Source organism: Arvicola amphibius, chromosome 4 (genome assembly GCF_903992535.2).
Source record: "Arvicola amphibius chromosome 4, mArvAmp1.2, whole genome shotgun sequence".
Classification (NCBI taxonomy): Eukaryota; Metazoa; Chordata; class Mammalia; order Rodentia; family Cricetidae; genus Arvicola; species Arvicola amphibius.
In genome coordinates, this window is record NC_052050.1 from 65650221 (window position 1) to 65668903 (window position 18683).

An 18683-nucleotide genomic window follows, 5' to 3' on the forward strand; every position below is an offset into this window, starting at 1 on the left:
CTGGGCAGGGTGGTTTCTAAACCTCTCTGAGATCTGAGTAAATTATGTTTTATCACTTGCTGTCTCCAGGAATGCTCGAGACTCTGGCACCTCTGGACCGAGAATTCATACCCTTCTACTGGTTGACGGTACTGGCTGTGGATAGGGGCTCCGTTCCCCTCTCTGCCGTCACTGAAGTCTACATTGAGGTTACGGACATCAACGACAACATACCCTGCATGTCTCGACCCGTGTTCTACCCCTCTGTCCAGGAAGATGCCCCGTTGGGTACTTCCGTGCTTCAGTTGGAGGCCTGGGACCCAGACTCCAGCTCTCAAGGGAAGCTGACCTTCAACCTTACCAGTGGGAACCACATGGGGTTCTTCGTCATTCATCCTTCCACAGGTGAGGCCTGGAGAGCCGGAGGGATAGGGGTTTACATCTACAAGAAGGTTCTCGGAGTGTTACTGGGGCAGCACCAACATCACCTGCAGACAGTTTGGAAATTCCAATTCTCAGGTCCCCATCTAGACCTGTCCAATGCATATTCTGAGGCAGACTCCAGAAATGCATGTTTTAGCAATGCAAGCACAGTATTCTTTTTTTTTTTTGTTTTTGTTTTTTTGTTTTTGTTTTTGTATTTTTCGAGACAGGGTTTCCCTGTAGTTTCTAGAGCCTGTCCTGGAGCTAGCTCTTGTAGACCAGGCTGGCCTCGAACTCAGAGATCCGCCTGCCTCTGCCTCCCGAGTGCTGGGATTAAAGGCGTGTGCCACCACCGCCCGGCAAGCACAGTATTCTTACGGGTGCCAAAGTTGATATGCTTTTCAACCATGCCCATCTTCACAAGAAAGTGAGAACTTGTTGAAATCTTCCTTGCCTTGGGGTTCAACAGGCGACCCAGAGGTCAAGCTAAGATTAGTTCAGACCTTCAAATGTTCTCCAACTGACCCTTTCCCCAAGCCACAGCCACGGCTAGAGTCATCATCTGCTTTTGTTCTACTTCTTTCTGCTGCTGTGGTAAAAACACTCAAGCAACTTAGAGGAGAAAAGGGTTTAGCCAATAAAGATATCTTACTGGTTTATTCTTCCAGGTCATAGTTCATCACTGAGGGAAGTCGGGCTAGGAGCTGAAGGCAGGGGTTGTGAGGGAATGCTGCCTACTGGCTCTCTGACTTGCTCATAGGCTTCTATTGAGCTGGCTTTCTTATGCAGTCCAGGATTGCCCATCTAGGGAGTGGTGCTCCCTGCAGTGAGCTGACCCTTCCTGCATCCACTAACTGTCAAGCCAACCCTCCATAGACATGCACGCAGGCCAATATGACTTAGGCAGTTCCTCAACTGAAACTTTTCTTGCAAACGACTCTAGGCTGTGTCAAGTCAACGACTAAAGCTAACTAGGACAGCTCTTACTGCAGACTCGTCTCAGATCTGTTCACAAAACAGTGACAATTGTGATTTCACCCACACCCCATCAGCCTTCTCACAGGCCAAGGATGGTAGAAGGTTCAAGGAAATCCAGGGGTCACCTTGTCGCAGCAATGACCCAGAGAGAGCCTTCCAAAGATGTTTGTTTTGACTTACACAAACTTTAAGCACACATTTGCTAAGTTGTAGCTCACATTGGCAAATTCCATAGAACATTCCAGATCTCTGGATGGCCTTCAAAGACAGCATGCTCTGACCACGTTCTCTTCACATTCCCACAGGGCCACAGTGTACCAAAGGCTGACAGCACATCACACATACATTCTTTGGTCCCCACAGTCCCCTTCCTGACCCCTGTTGTCTCAGTCCCAGTCTGATCCCTCCAGTTATGACACCTGCTGCTCTTGTTCCACAGAAGTCTGACATTTCCATGTGACCACTTCATTCTGGCCCCACAATGTGCTTTTGCCCATAAAGACAAACAGTAGAGGGGGAAAAAGGAATAGCTTATCAATTTTCCCAGGAGCTCTGAGGCAAACAGCAGGGAATGCCAAGAGTCTTGGGTTAACCTTTGACACCAGGTTGTAGTTACATCCTCTTCTTTCTGAGGTGAAGGAGCTTTTCATTGAGAAAACTAGTCTAAGCAAGTTCACCCATCAGGCTCACCCCTATCACCAATGTCCTACCCCCACACCTCTCCTCCCCACTCCTCACCTAAGGCATTAACTCCTCAGCTTCTCCCATTCCCCTTCTGTTTACTGTCAACAGGCCTTTGGCAGCAGGCGTGGCAAAATGCCCTTGCAGGCAGAGGCACTCCCAGCTTCCCTGAAGCCAGGCAGAAGAAATCGTGACTAGTCTGAACTCTTACTTTTACCATGATAATTGTACCTGCCATAAGCCCCCAACCCACTTCCTCACGTTGACCACGTCATCCACGTCTCCACCACAGAAGCCTGGAAGGTCTCTCTATGTCCTTGAGATGAAGTCAGGGTCCCTGTGTCCATGAAGCTGGTGCCTAAACCGGCCCCACTGACCTCTCTGGCTTCACCTTACCCCTCTCACGGTACCTCTTTTGGCTCCAGCTACCTACCTGTCAACTTAAAAACTGCAGCTCTCATCTTAAAGGGAATAAGAGATGGTTTACTCTGGAGCCATTCTGAGTGACCATAGCCAGAGAATGTGGACTTAGGCTACACCAATCAAATTCCACATTCCAACAAAGATGCGGTTTCACAGGGTTTTTATAGTTCTACAAACAAAGACAGCCATAAATTTAGGCAACTATAAACTATATTGGTGGGTGCACCAGAGAGGCAGATACAGTGAGAAGGGAAGATTTTTTTTATAGACCCAAGATGCTGTCTGACAACATTCTTAGCTCTTGGATTGGTAGGAGCTAGTGTTCTTCTAAGTTAGTAGCTTCTAAGAGGTTTCTATTTATTATCACAAGGTGTTATAGTTCAGATACAGAGTGAGACAAGGAAGCTAAAACCTGCCCGAGATAAAGTAATTCACCTCTGAACCTACAAGTTCCAATCTCCCCACAGGACTGAGATTCCAGTCGGCCCATCAGTCTCTGCAGACAGACTCCTTCTAGGAGATTTTCCGCTGTTGTTCACACCAGACACAGCTCCTTCAGGAATTTTCATTCATAGCTGCTGTGGACTACAGAGGCTCTTCTCATGGGGTCTGGCACCTGCTACCGTCCCAGTCAGAACTCACTGCCCTCTCTCACCGTGCAGCCCTGGTTGACTGCTACTTGCTAAGTAGACCAGGCTGGCCGTGAACTCTGCCTACCTCTGCCTCCCGAGTGCTGGGATTAAAGGCTTGGTTACATATCAGGCTTCTTCTCTCTTTTTGTTTGTGTGATCTCTACTGTCCCACAGAGAACAGCCAACTGTATTTCCTAATATCATAACACACCTGCTGGCACCCCTAACCTACCACATGGCCCACTGTATCCATTCAAGTGATTGTTCCACTAACTCTCCACGTCCACTGGACTTCCACAGGTCCCTGAAAAAGGGAAACTGACTGCTTTTGCCTTTCTTAGTGTCTTCAGTACTGGGTGCTACCATGAATACAGTAGATGCTCAACAAGTAATTGTTAAATGGATGAATGAGTTCTTGTTTGTGATCCATACCCTTACCCAGCAAATGCTCAAAGAGGTTGTCCCCTGCGAGGCCTTAAAGCCGTGTGCTGTAGAGAGATGTAAAGACAAATCTGATCTTTTTCTAGGCCTTGGGAAAGTCAGCCCATCAGGACCATGAATATTTAGGGATAAATACTGTAGGAACAGCACACAAAAATAAAGTATATGCAGGTAGATAGGTGCTTTTGGTGCTCCGGGGAGGGAAAAAGCTGTTGCCAAACTGTAGTGGCTGAACAAAGGGGGGTGGGGATAAGCAGCAGTCTAAGAGGGCACAAGGACAGGGAGGGTGACCTGAGAACCTCCTGGTCATTGTGGATGGCGGCCACAATCTAGAGATAGCACATTTCTACCGCACATAACTGGTGAGGTCTTGGGAATGTTTCTGGACTACCTAGGGGCCAGATGGAGAGGGAAAGGGGTGACTAAGGTGGACTGATGGGGAAGCTTTGTTAATTTAACTAGAGTGTCACCTTAGGCTGGGAGAGGCGGGGACTTCCACCACACCGGCTCAGTGGATACTTCAATCCCTATGCGGGGCCTCAGCCATGTCTCACCTTCTTGGGTATTCTCTGGGAATCCAGACATGGCTGTCAGAGAGAAACTCAGGGGTAGACAAAAAAAAAAGCAGCGATTCAGGAAGTTCCAGGACAGTGGTTTCAGGAACACGGGACCTTAAAGGGTGAAGGAGGAGGTGGGGAGAGAAAGTTCAAGGCAGAGACAAAACAGGGCTGAGCACAGTGGTTGCACACCTCGAATCCCAGCACTCAGGAGACTGAAGCCAGTGTCTGACTGGGCAAGCTGATGCTACTGTGTGGATTGCTGAGTTTTGGAACCATCACTCCTGCCTCATAGTGAAAGTGGACTTATGTGGGAACTTTAGTTAGCACATCCTCTATTCATGTCTCCCATCTCTTCACCATGCCTTCCATTTCTCCAGAGCTCTAAAAGTCTCAAAACAAACAAACAAACACCCCAGGACTTTCATCTGAGATTTATGTGTGATATTGAGCCCACCCCAGTACCAGCCCTTCGTTCATATTGCCCTCCATCCATCCCTTTCCAGGTCTCCTCTCCACTGCCAGACAGCTGGACCGAGAGAGCAAAGACGAGCATGTCCTGGAGGTAAGTGGTGGGGAGGCGGGTCGCTGCCTTTGGAAGCCCCAGAAGGAGGCTGGGCTGTAGGCAGCCAGCTGCATGGCCCCAGCACTGTGGCTGTGGCTGAGGTGGGACAGGACAACCTATTTCAGTTCAGTCTTTCTGTGACTGGTTAGGTAAGGGTCCTTCGGCCTTCACTGGCTCTTCAGTACTGAGGAGGGAAGGAATCTGAAAACAGATCCAGGCAGGGTAGGAAGTCTGGGTTAACATGTAGCGCCTCAAGGAAGTGCTGGAAGTGGGAATACGTGCTTGTCAGGTCTAGTTTCTAACCCATCTCTCCTGGCTTGGGGAGAGCAAACCACGTAACGGTTCTTTACTACAGTTGATGCGGGGCCAGGATAAACTTTTTTTTTTTGTCTTCTGGATCTGTGTTCTTCCTAGGGTGTCTGTAAGCTCGCCCAAGCACCCCTGATGCTCAGCCCCCTACAAGGTGCCTGCAGTGCTCTAGAGGGGAGTAAATTAGTAGAGGTTACAAATCTAGTTCTTTTCCTTCCTGAGCAGCCCACGACTCAGACTCACCCGCAGGCATCTCTCCTGGCTTTAAGGGCTCCCAGAGGGCAGCATGCATATTCCTTAGCAGGTTGGAGGTTATATTTGCTTTTCTATAATACAGGCTCTGAAATTCTCTTTTCCTGTGATCTCAGCTATTTAGGAGGAGACTCTCAAGTTCAAAGCCAGTCTTGGTTACAGGAATTCAGGGAAGTCTGTGCAATTTAGTGAGCGAGAGACCTGTCTCGAGAGAAAGAATAGAAAAAATGAGGGCACAGCTCACTGGGAGAGCATGTATGTAGCATGCACGAGGCCCTGGGTTGACATCCTTGAATAACAACAAAATAAAGTAAAGAAAGACGAAAGAAAAGCATCTGTCACTAAGAGCAAGTAGCCTTGAGTTCCCAGTTCAGTTATCTTTAAAGTCTAGAACAGCTTCTCAACCTGTGGGTCACAATCCCCTTGGGGCAGAATGACCTTTTCACAAGGGTCACCTAGATCATTGGCAAATATAGATTTTTACATTGAAATTCGTAACGGTAGCAAAAATTACAGTTGGGAAGTAGCAATGAAATTAATTTTATGGTTGGGGTAATCACAATACGAGGAACTGTATTAAAGGGTCGCAGCATGAGGACAGCTGAGAGTCACTGCTCTGGAAGTACTTCTACAGTGCAGAGTGGGGATCAAACCTAGGACTTCATACATGCTAGACGAGTGCTCTACCACTGAGCCACCTTCCAACCTCTGAGCTACTATGAGTGGAAATGCCTTGTCTTGTACCATTTCCTCAGGACTAAGGATGTCTCAGCGAGTTAGGTCCCTGTGACAGTAGAGCGTGATTCTGATGTTGGATTTTATTTCATGTATCGGGTGGCGTGTCTAACCCAGGTTTCATCCATTCCTGCAAAATGCCTTCTAATGCAAGCAGAGAACAAAACTTCTGTCAGTCACATGCCAAATGATGATGATGATGATGATGATGATGATGATAATGATAATGATGGAAGAGGCCCAGGAGTCTTCTACGTGAAGGCCAGGCTTTCACAGCAGATTCTAACAATGTCTGCTTCTGGTTCTTTCTGGTTTCTTTCTGTTCTTGCTGCTCCAAGGTCAGATCATTGCATCAGCCATCAGCTCTAAGAGTGGCTACTCGGCTACTTGTGGGCTGGTGGTAGCCATGGTAGGACCATGGTAGTCCTAGGCAATGCTTCCCAGTGACGTCACAGCAGCTTACACACCCTTCTGTCTACAGGTGACTGTGCTAGATAACGGGGAGCCCCCCCTAAAGTCCACCTCCAGAGTGGTGGTGTGCATCTTGGATGTCAATGACAACCCACCCGTGTTCTCCCACAAGCTCTTCAATGTCCGCCTTCCTGAGAGACTGAGCCCCTTGTCCTCAAGGCCTGTGTACAGGCTGGTGGCTTCAGATCCAGATGAAGGTCTCAATGGCGACATCACCTACAGCATCGAGGAGAGTGATGAGGAGGGCTTCAGAATTGACCCTGTCACAGGGGTTGTATCCTCCAGCAGCACTTTTGCGGCAGGAGAATACAACATCCTAACGGTGAGTGACAGAGGGTTTGCAAAGTCAGAGGGAGTGGCTGGTGATTTTCCTGCCTTCCCCTTCCCTTCCCTTCCCTTCCCTTCCCTTCCCTTCCCTTCCCTTCCCTTCCCTTCCCTTCCCTTCCCTTCCCTTCCCTTCCCTCCCCTTCCCTCCCCTCCCCTCCCTTCCCTTCCCTTTCTCCCTCTCCTTCTCCCTCACCCCTCCCTCTCCCTCTTCCCCTCCCCCTCCCCCTCCTCATTCTCCTCCTCTTTCTTCTTCTTCTTTTTTTTTTTTTTTGCCTGCTTTAGCTTATAAAGAGAAGCAGGGGCCAGGTTCACTCCTGAGAGACACTCTCAGCCTACTCTCTACACTGCTGGACCAGCATTAATACATTCAGGAGAGTTGCGCCCCCAAAGATGGTCACTAAACTCCACTTTGAATGTGTGTGCATGTGTGTGTGCGTGTATGCGCACATGCATGTGTTCTTGGGAAGTTAGCACTCATTTGTGTGGGTATGCACTCATTATCACGCTCGTGTGTGTGTGTGTGTGCTTGTGTGCGTACATGTGTGCATGCATGTGTGCGCTCATGCACTCTTGTGAAGTTAGCACTCATTTTTGTGGGTATGCATGCATTATCACTCTCATGCGTGTGTGTGCGTGCTTGCATGTGCACATGTGTGCGTGTGTATGTGTGTGTACATGTGTGGTGTATGTGTGTGTGTGCACCCTTGGGAAGTTAGCACTCATTTCTGTGGGTATGCATGCATTGTCACTCTTCAGGTATTGTCTTGTTTCTTTTTTTTCTTATTAATTGATTGATTGATTGAGAATGGGTCTCTCAATGACCTGGAACTCACCAAGTAGGCTAGGGTGGTTGGTCATTGAGCTTGTGATTGACCTGTGTTTTCCACCCCAGCACTGAGACTACAAACAGGCATCACCATACCCAGATTTGTTTTTAAGCTGGGTTCTAGGGATAGAACTCAATTCACATGCTTGCAAGGCAGGCACTTTACTGCCTGACCCATCTCCCCAGTCCCTAGACTCTATCTCTTAACATAATTTTATTTATTAATTTATTTTATGTGTATAGATATTTTGCCTACATATATGTATGTGCACCTGGTGTCTGCAGAGGCCATAGCAGGCATTGGATCTCCTGGACCTGGAGTTACAGCTGATTGTAAGCCTCCAGAATTGAACCCCGGTCCTCTGGAAGAGCAGTCAGTGCTCTTAACTTCTGACCCATTGCCCTCAACCCCTTACACTCCATCTCTTGAGAAAGACCCCTCAACCTCAGCATGCCTCATTAGGGACCAAGCTTTTAGTGCACAAAGCTTTGAGAGACACACACAAACTATCTCTAGGCCCTAGCAGGGTGAAGCAGGCAGAGCCTAGAGGGTATCATCTGTAGACCCTAGCAGGGTGAAGTGGGCTAGGAAGATCCTGGAGCGTAGCTGGAGAATTTTTATGAGGGTGCAGGAGGAGGGAGGCCACTAGTCACATGATGAGAGTGTCTCCTTCCTTGTCTTCCCTTAGGGAAGCAGGGAGTCTCCACTTTCACCCTGAGGACAGATTTGTGGACTGTGGGTTTTTCTCTTTGTGGGCAATAAAATCTCTTGACATCTTCTGTTCTTACAGGTAACAATTTAGTAAAATTAACTGTGTTCTCAGAACCAAGATACATTTGTAGGGTTTTTTTTTTTTTAAAAAGAGATTATTTTATTTTGTTTTTAATTATAAATTGTTTTTAGACAGGGTCTTACTAGATAGCCTTGACTGTCCCAGAGCTCACTAACTAGACCAGGTTGGCCTGGAACTCACTAAGTAGACTAGGCTAGTCTGGAACTCACAGAGATCCACACGTTTCTGGCTCCTACGTGCTGGAATTAAAGGCAGGACCTACCTTCCCTCGTCTAAATTTATTATTCTCTTCAAAGTCTGTGTACATGTGTGTGGTTGTGTACACTTGTGCAGGTACCTGTGGAGGCTAGAGACACCTGAATTCTGTAGAGCTGGCATTACAGGTGACTGGGCACTTCCTGACCTAAGTGCTGAGACTGGACTCCAGTCCTCTGCAGAACAGCAGGTGTTTTCATTGCTGAGCCATCTCTCCATCCCCCAGTGCCTGGCTTTTCATCCAGCAACAGCCCATATAGCAACGTTAGGCAAGCATTCTACCACTGATTCACTTCCCTAACCCCTAAAATCCTTTCAAACCCTGAACCATTTTAAGTGAAAATGGTCTGTTTGATACCTTTGGGGCTGTGGATTTGAGGACCAGTTGGCCCCTCCACAGAGTAAGACCTCATTCAGAACCTGTAGTGAGGTGCATTTCCCTCACCCTGGATTTTGTCCACATCCAACCCAGAGCGTTCCAGCCGTTGCTGCGTAAGCACCCTCTAACCTTGAGAAGCTTGAGGAGCGCTGAGGCAAAGGCTTCTGAGCATCATGAGCAAAAGTAAATGGATTGTCTCTGAGAACTAGACCACGGGGCAAAAGGAAACGAATAGTCACTGAGAAATAGGGCCCTCTTGGGTGAAGGGCAGCAGCTTCTGCTAGGAGACACTGACCTTGATTCCTTGGCCTTATTCAGACAAGTTATTTAAGGCTTTTGAATTTCTACAAACTGAGGTTAAGATGCTAGTGTGTCAAAAGGCAGATCGCAAGTTCTCACACCGCGCCGCTAAACTGAACACAGCCTTGTTGCTGGAGGGTCACATGACTCAGGGTATGACGTCATCATATGGAGTCCCTGTTTCTGCCTACAGAGGGGAGATAAATTATTGTAGTATGTCTCCCAGGGCTACAGTGAGGGTTGAATGCTGCACCTAGAGCTCTTAGAATGAGGACTGATCATCGCAGAACTCAGTGAGTCTGGTTCATCGTTTTTGTGTTTGTTGGCAGTAATATGAGGCCTATGAATATAAACTCCAGTTTAGGAATCAGTATGCAGCAAGATATGGTGGTTGTCTTGGCTAGTCCTTCTCACCACTGTGATCAGATTCCTGACAGGAGCAGCTTAAGGGAGGAAAGATTGAGGATTTTGTCAGTGATTTCTTTGCCACGCCCATTTGGGCAAACATGGTGGAAGGATGATGTGGCAAAGGAGAAATATTGACTTTCACGGCTAACCAGGGAGCTGAGAAAAGGAGATTCAGGTGGAGTCTAAGGCAAGATATGGTCCCCAAAGATGTGGCCCTAGTGACCTCCAACTCAGTCCACCCCTACCTCTCACCAGCTCCCATCATTCCAAGCTATCTATCAAGAACCCAACAAGAGACCGACCCACTGATTAGGTCAGCTCCCTTACAATCTAATCTTTTCTGGAAATGCTATCACAGATACACTCAAGGGCACGCTTTACTGAATCCTAAGCATTGCTCAGTTGTATTAGTTATTCCCGACACATGGACAAAAAGACAAAAACAAAACCAAAAAAAAAACATGACCAAAAACAAGAAGGGTTTGTTTTAGCTTATGGTTCCAGAGGGATAAAGTCTATAAATGGCAAGGAAGGCAAGGTAGTAGAAGCAGAAAGCAGGAAGCAGAGAAATCACATGTCATCCACACACAGGAAGCAGAGAGAGCACAGGAAGTGGGGCAAACTGATAAACTCACGATCAAGTCCACTGCCCAGTAACATACTTTCTCCAGCAAGGCCGTACCTACTGACAGATGGAGGTACCCAACTTCCTCAAACAGTGTTGCCTACTGGGGATCAAGTGTTCAAATATCTGAGCCAAAGGTAGACATTTCTCATCCAAACTGACACACTAATCAAGGTGACAACCAATATTAACTGCCCTTGTGCTTTTTGCTTTTTTCCCCTCACTAACAAGAGATTCTAGAAGATATGCTAGATTTTTTTCACCTAGTAACTAACAGAACTCTTGCCTATCATTGCCATTGAAGTGTGTGCCTCATGGGTGAATGAGTTAGTGGAAGGCCACTTCCATGGTGACTCAGCTTGGCTTTTGGTGTCTTCTTAGATCAAGGCAACAGACAGCGGGCAGCCAGCTCTCTCCACCAGTGTCCGACTTCACATTGAATGGATTCCCCAGCCTCGGCCATCCTCCATCCCACTGACCTTTGATGAGCCCCACTACAGCTTCACAGTCATGGAAACGGACCCTGTGAACCACATGGTGGGAGTCATCAGTGTAGAAGGACGGCCTGGCCTCTTCTGGTTCCACATCTCAGGTGAGGATCAAAAAGGACAAATCCTTCTATTTTTATATCCCCCCACCCCCGGTGCAATATTCTCTCCCTCTCAAGGTCATGCTCCCTGACATCTCCTCCTTTTGTTCTGAGTGGTCATCACCTCTTCCCTGGTTCTCTGGGACAGTTTATAAAAGGAACAACACATCTGTGGAGCCTCTTCTGTTATAGCTAAGACCTCAGGTGGACCATCTGTGATCTTATGGGTGGCTATCATTATTAAAAATGCCCAGGAGTTCTAAAAATTAATAGTCTAGCAAGACTCAGAAGAGAAAGCACTAAGTCAGTACAGAGTAGACTTTATGACTGAGCCTGGGGTTAGCATGGGTCATTCTCCCTGTGCTTGTCTCATGCTCCATTCTTCTTTTTAAATTATAAATTGGTTGGTCTATTAGCTCAGGCTTTTTTTTTTATCAGCTAACTCTTACATCTTAAATTAACCCATAATTCTTGTCTGTGTTAACCACGTGACTTGATACCTTTTATCAGTGAGGCATTCTCATCTTGCTTTCGCTGCATCTGGGTGATGACTGCAGACTGAGCCTTTCTTCTTCCCAGAATTCTTCTATTCTGGTCACCCAGCCTATACTTTCTGCCTGGTACTGGCCAATCAGCATTTTTATTAAGCCAATACAAGTGACAGACCTTTACAGAGTACAACACCATTGTCCACAGTACTTCTTCCCTTTTTTCTTTTCAAAACAAGAACTCTGAATCTAATCTTTGTTTAGCTTTTTTCCTGACCATTATCCATAAAAACTTGTAATCAACACTCTAAACAAAGACAAACATCCATAATCCATTTTTTGGGAATGTGGGCATAGTTTTCTAGAATACTTCCTGCTGATTAGGGGCATTGATAATCTTATGGGTACCTAAAGAAAATTTAGGATTATGGTCAAGTCCTGGCTGAAATATTCTATGAGGCTTTATCATCTCAGCCAGCAGTCTTGAGGCTGTTCTGGATGTAGAACTCAGAGAAAACTCCAACAGAGGTCCTCTGAAATGTTGAATCATCTGGGCCATCTGCTCCTATCAAAGATTTTTCAGGGGGTCTTTCTTAATCAAATCTGATTTTTTTAAACCCAGAATGATTCCACAGCCTCTCATTTCCTGTGGAAACAAAAGCAAAAAGCTCTTCTCCAAAGTAACATATCTTTTGACTTAAATTTTGAATACAAGGCATTTCCAATATATACATATATGTATACATATACGTATATATATATATATATGTTGTATTAATCCAGAAGCATTTATAATCAATGTCTTTTTAGCAGCTTTTGCTCCTTCCTCAGCTATCAAACAATTCAAAGACAACACAATAACATACAGTATCCAGATTCTCTGTGTATTTTCCATCTTTACATGGTGTTATTTTAAACTTTATTTCTTTTATTTTTAATTTTTGTTTTTTTTGAGACAGGATTTCTTTGTGTATTTTTGACTGTTGTGAAACTCACTCTGTAGACCAGGATGTCCTTGAACTCACAGAGATCTGCCTGCCTCTGCCTTCCAAGTGCTGGGGTTAAAGATGTGTGCCACCACACCTTGAACTCACAGAGATCCGCCTGCCTCTGCCTCCCAAGTGCCACCATACTCAACTACTCTATTTTTTAAGAACTTTTTCTCTTCCTTCCCAAGCCTACATATATGTTTAAACACACTGTAAACTGTTTAGAGGGTTTTTTTTTGTCTGAATCTATCTTTACTGTATATTTCTCTTTTTCTGACCACATGAATCTTTAATTTGCTAAGCAATATGGCTAGGGTTAAAGTCATGGCTTTGACAGCTGGATCCATCCCATTCTTTAGCTTTCTGAGAGTCTGGCTTCATGGCAGAGGTACTGGCAGGAGCCATGTCTATTGCCACAACTCTATGGAGTTTCAGGGTCCCTGCCACCACCAAGAAGCATGCTGTTGACTATTCATTAAAAAAAAAAAACATTTAAGTGTTTGGTGGCAGGGCCTCTTAAAAGAGCTGCAAGGTTTTTGCAGCCAAAGCTGTCAGGAAGCCTCTCTTAAATGAGACACATGTGCCTCTAGCAAATAGAGCCCACCTGAGGAAATGCTGCTACTGAGAAGTCATGCTTTATTCTGTTCTTTTGTGTCTAGAATTCCTTCCCAAACTCTCTCAGGTTTTATGTGGATATAGTTGCCTACATTGGCACCGTTTGTTGAGAGAATAAGGACCCAGGGATTCCCCTAAGGACTCATCTCCTGAGTTCTACACCCTCCCAAAAAGAGTACCACCATCTAAGGACCAGGCATACAAGTCCTGGGCCATGGGGCACACTACTTGTTCAAACCACAACAATCCCAGAAACAGAACAAATTCTATAGCAGCTTTTGATTTTCCTACAGGACTCTTCAGTCCACACATGCCTTCTTTTTGCTAGATCACTTGATAAATTGGACAGATAATATAGCATCTTTTGGGCCACCTAAAAAAAAATAAGATCCAATCTGTCACCAGGTAGTTAACATTCCCAAATAGTCTTAGACTCTTGCTCAGCCTCTTCCTTGGATACCCACAGTCTTGACAGCCAAAGTCAGCTAAGATTGCATTTACCATGTGCTCTAGGTCTGTGGTCAAACCCAAGGTAGACTACAGCTGCCTAAGTTACTGATGTCACATCTGCTCCTTCCCTCCTCCAGATGGGGATAAGGACATGGACTTCGACATTGAGAAGACCACGGGCAGCATTGTCATAGCCAGGCCTCTTGATACAAGGAGAAAGTCAAGCTATAACTTGACTGTGGAGGTGACAGATGGGTTCCACACAATTGCCACCCAGGTGAGAGGCTTTGGTCAAGAGCTCCTGTTTCGGAACGAAATGAGAGGGGAACTTGGAGTAAGGCTATTGAAGGCTTTCAATTGATGTGAGGCTCCTCAAAGAAGTTGAAATCTGAGTTCTGGGTACCAGTCTTACTTGATACACACTCCACTTCTGTGGTTGTGGGAGAATTTTTCCCTATCCCACATCTCCATATATTGATAGAATTTACACAAATAAACAGTTTTAATTAAAGATAGTCTGCCATAAGGACTCCAGTGGGTATGAGAAATGACAGGTCATGGGGCTTTCAGCTTCTACTCTGACTATCGTAGAGTAATGCCATTTCATATGCTGGAATTTTACACATTTTGCTTGAAGAAATGGCCCAATGAAATTGTTCTGTTTTGTTGTTGTTGTTTTTTGTTTTGAGACAGGGTCTCTTCCTATGGCTGTGGTATGACAAAAGCAGCTTAAGAAAGATGGGGTTGATTTGGCTCCCAGTTCCAGGTTACATCTCTTCAGTTCAGGGCACTCAGGCTGCAGGAACTTTGAAGCAGCTGGTCACATTCTATCCAAGTCAAGAGTAGAAAGCAATGAATTAACACATGCATGCCAGAGTTTACTTGTTTTCTCTGCTATTAAATAGTCCAGGATCCCTTGCCTTGGGCATGGTGCCATATTGGGTTGGTCTTCCTACCTCAACTGATATAATCAGGATAATCCCTCACAGACATGTCCATGAGACAACTAGTCTAGACAACACCTCCTTGAAATGCCATTACCAGGTCATTCTAGTTTGTGTCAAGTTCACAATTAACACTAACCATCAATAGAACTTACTCTGTAGCCAGGTTGGCCTGGAACTCACCATATAGCCCAAGATGGTGTCAAACTCACGGTAATTCTGCTTCAGACTACCATATACTGCATTTCTATGTGAGCACCAACTTGTCCAGTTTAAATATATTTATTTTATAAATTAGTGGCAAAAAGGTGGACATGGTGGTGTACACCTTTAATCCCAACATTCTGGAAGCAGAAGCAGGAGGATTTCTGAGTTTGAGGCTAGAGCAAATTACAGGATAACTAGGGCTACACAGAGAAACCTTGTCTCAAAAGAGAAAGAAAGAAAGAAAGAAAGAAAGAAAGAAAGAAAGAAAGAAAGAAAGAAAGAAAGAAAGAAAGGAAGGAAGGAAGGAAGGAAGGAAGACAGGAAGATAAAGGAAGGAAGGAAAAGGAAAAGGAGAAAAAGAAAAAAATATCTACTAGGCACCAGGTATAGAGGTGCACACCTTTAATCCCAGTACTCAGGAGGCAGAGGCAGTTAGATCTCTGTGAATTAGAGGCCAGCCTAGTTTATAAAGTGTGTTCTAGGACAGCTAAAACTATTATACAGAGAAACCCTGTCTTGAAAAAAAAAAAACAACAAAATCTACTAGGCAGTTCGGTATCTGAAAGGTTGTTATTTTGAAATCCTACCACACCTTCAATAGCTATTTACTAAACAGAATGGCGGCTGCTTGCCAGACACTGCCAACAAAGATGGGAGGGACAGTGAAGTCCCAGCAGGCACCATCCCTGTGCCCAGGCAGCCCAATCGGTCTCTTTGTGTCTTGTCCCCCTGCTCAGGTCCACATCTTTATGATTGCCAACATCAACCGCCATCGGCCTCAGTTTCTGCGGGATCACTATGAAGTCACAGTCCCCCAGGACACACTGCCTGGGGTGGAACTCCTCCAGGTCCAGGCCTCAGATCAAGACAATGGCAAAGGCCTCATCTATACCATCCACAGCAGCCAGGACCCTAGAAGTGCCAGCCTCTTCCAGCTGGACCCAAGCAGTGGGGTATTGGTGACAGTGGGGAGATTGGACCTGCTCTCCTGGCCTTCTCGGCACATTCTGATGGTCATGGTGAGTAAACCCAGGAGTGGATTAGGAGTAGTATTACAGTCTCCTCACTGTAATAAAATACTCTGACAAAATCTACTTAAGAGAGAAAGTTCCAGAAGGTTCAGTCCATCATGGAAGAGAAGACATGGCTTCAGACAGAGAAGGCAGGCAAAAGAAGCAGGAGGCTGGCTGGTCACATTGCATCTGCCCTCAAGAAAGAGAGGGTGAGCAGGAAGTGAGGCCAGGCTCAAAAGCCTCAAGACCCACCCCCCCATGACCCACTTCCTCCCACATGCCTTCACCACCTAAAGCTTCCACCACCTTCCCAATCTCAGCAACAAGTATTCAGACACATAATTCTATGGGGTCATTTCACATTCAAACTCTGCACAATGAACTTGTATGAAGGTAGATAGAGTGGATCAGTTATGTAGACATTCATAACACAACCCCTGGGACAGAGGTGTAGTACCTCACCGCTGGCCAGAGCTCCTTCTCTGAGGGATTCCTGGAGTGAAGGAGAGAAGTGGACTAGCCAAGGAATCTCCTGTCAACCTCAGCTTTCTCTGGACTCACCCCAAATATCTACAACAGATCTTTGCCCATTCTATGATTTTATGGCTGACCTGTAGATTTATGTATTATCAGATATGGGAGAGACCCAGAGATGTTCCAGCCCAAGGCAAAAACAAGAATCAAGCAAGCAAGCCTGTAGGCTATAACATTTAAGGAGGACTCACTGTCTGGGCCATACACCCATCTTTTTGTGACTCTGAGAGTCAGAGCCGCCTTGAATTTTGTATACTACATTCTCCACAGGGGAAGAAAAATTTGCTAACTAGCAAACAATTATTTTTGAGAAAGCTGGAGTGAGGGTTTCACCTCCTGTCTCAGGGTCGGGATTCTTACAAGCCAATTTATCATCCTCTGGGACTATTAGTGAACACAATGAAAGATTCAAGAATTCCTGCCACCAAAAAAGCCCTGTAGTTCAGTGCCTCCCAAATCTACATGACCACAGAACTCATGAACACATTAGCATCTTAAAAAGCTCGTAGTCTAAGACCTGCTGTGTTTCTGCCTCATATGACTTTCTCCTAAAGTGAAAGTATCCATAGAAACAGCTAAGCCCAGTGATAAATAACTGAGATGTCTCTAAAAGCATAGACTGGAGAAAGACTTAAAGGAATCCACAGAAGTTAGGTAGCCTGTTCATTGGCATTCTGTCTCTTTGGCCTCACTCCGACCTGACCTTCTCTGATTCTGTTTGCTGCTCATTCTGCTGAACCCTCTTTTAGGTCCGAGACCAAGAGATGCCCATCAAGAGGAACTTTGTGTGGGTGACCATTCATGTGGAGGATGGGAATCTCCACTCACCTCACTTCACTCAGCTCCATTATGAAGCAAATGTTCCTGACACCACTGCCCCTGGCACAGAGCTGCTGCAGGTCCGAGCTGTGGATGCTGACCGGGGAGCCAATGCTGAAGTCAATTATTCCTTCCTAAAAGGTGAGGCCCTGTCTGTGAACTTAAGGGATGAGACAAGGGGCTAGGGTAGGGGTCAGCAGTAGAGACACAACTCTACAGATTATTCAAGTACAAACTTTCTAAGCAGTGACAGATGACCATTCTAGAACATTCTATGTGTCATTGTTTTTTCCAAAAATGGTAATTAAAATAGCAAGGGTGCTCTCAAGTTATGGGGAAATTTGTGAATAATATGATATAAGCCACTGGGGACCATATGAAATGTGTTTATAGAGCCTGTAAATGTGTTAGAATATAATGACTTCATGAACTTGTGTGAGAAGGAAAATGGAAGTATGTCATCAGGGCCATGACATCGTTTTAGGAGTAACTTTTATATTCTGCTCAGACTACTTATTGACTTGGCATTTGTTATATGATTTTCTTAAAAACTGGGAGTATCACCTTTGTTATAAGACTGTTAGAATCCAAAGAAAAATGTTTATGTGACATAAATTATAAAATGTGCAAATGCCAGGAGTTTCACGGTCATTGAGAAGCATCAATTATTTGTTAATGTGGGGCATACTGTTTCGGGGAGGATCCAAGTTTATTGCTACCCACATTGATTGGGCTTCTCACCTGTAACTCCAGCTGGAGAGGGGATCTGACACCCTCTCTGGCAGCAGCGGGCATTACAATCACACACACACACACACACACACACACACACACACACACACACACATTAAAAATAAATAAACCTTTAAAAAATCCATGTGATGTGACAAAGTGGTAATATCCAGTATCCCACAAATTGCTAGTGATCATTTATAAGATAAAATGCATAGTTAATAACATCTTAAACATAATTTTTCACGATGATATTTCACAGAAGTAGACATTACAGAAGGAGAAAGATCATCAAGACTTATTCACTACCCTTTCAGAACATAATGCTAGATGAATGGATCTTCAAAAATCAGAGATCTTTACTTTCCCTCTTTTGGGAGAAATAGTTACACACATGACAGGAGACCATTATGGAAAAAGAATATAAATCATGATATATTCATTGTTTATTTTCTGAAATAAACAATTATTTCAGAAATTATTATAAAACAGAATCACATAATTTATCTCAATTCATCTTATTGGTATCCCTTATAATGGAGATTTATTTTACGGATAAAGATTAGCTTTAAGGGGCTGGTGAGGTGACTCATTAGGTAAAGGTGACTCATTGGAGACAAGTGTCTCCAAACCGGATGACCTGAGTTCACTCCCTAGGACCCGCATGGTGGAAGGACATAGCTAATTGCCTCAAGTCATCCTCTGAGCTCCCCACATCACGCCACATACATCCAATATGAATAAATGTAACAAAAATGTGAAAATCTTGGTTTTAAATATTCTTTGGATTATAGAAACCACTCATGTTCATTTTTGAAAACACTGGAGATATAAGAATGCATGAAGAATATAAGGTACAATGCTAAATGCCAACACCCAGAGATAATTGTCAGTGTACTTCCCGTCCATCTTCCCGAGCATCTTTGGTAGTATTGAGATTATA

General features: G+C 45.1%; 1 protein-coding gene across 1 annotated transcript in view; it reads left to right on the plus strand.

Annotated features, from left to right (window-relative positions):
* The window catches only part of Fat2 (FAT atypical cadherin 2), a 62143-nt gene that overhangs the window by 7845 nt on the left and 35615 nt on the right, over positions 1 to 18683 (plus strand). The window contains exons 2-8 of the mRNA XM_038328763.1: positions 70 to 384; positions 4621 to 4679; positions 6457 to 6768; positions 10742 to 10952; positions 13629 to 13768; positions 15380 to 15661; positions 16939 to 17149. Of these exons, the coding sequence (XP_038184691.1) occupies positions 70 to 384; positions 4621 to 4679; positions 6457 to 6768; positions 10742 to 10952; positions 13629 to 13768; positions 15380 to 15661; positions 16939 to 17149 (1530 nt within the window). The remainder of the gene's footprint in view (positions 1 to 69; positions 385 to 4620; positions 4680 to 6456; positions 6769 to 10741; positions 10953 to 13628; positions 13769 to 15379; positions 15662 to 16938; positions 17150 to 18683) is intronic.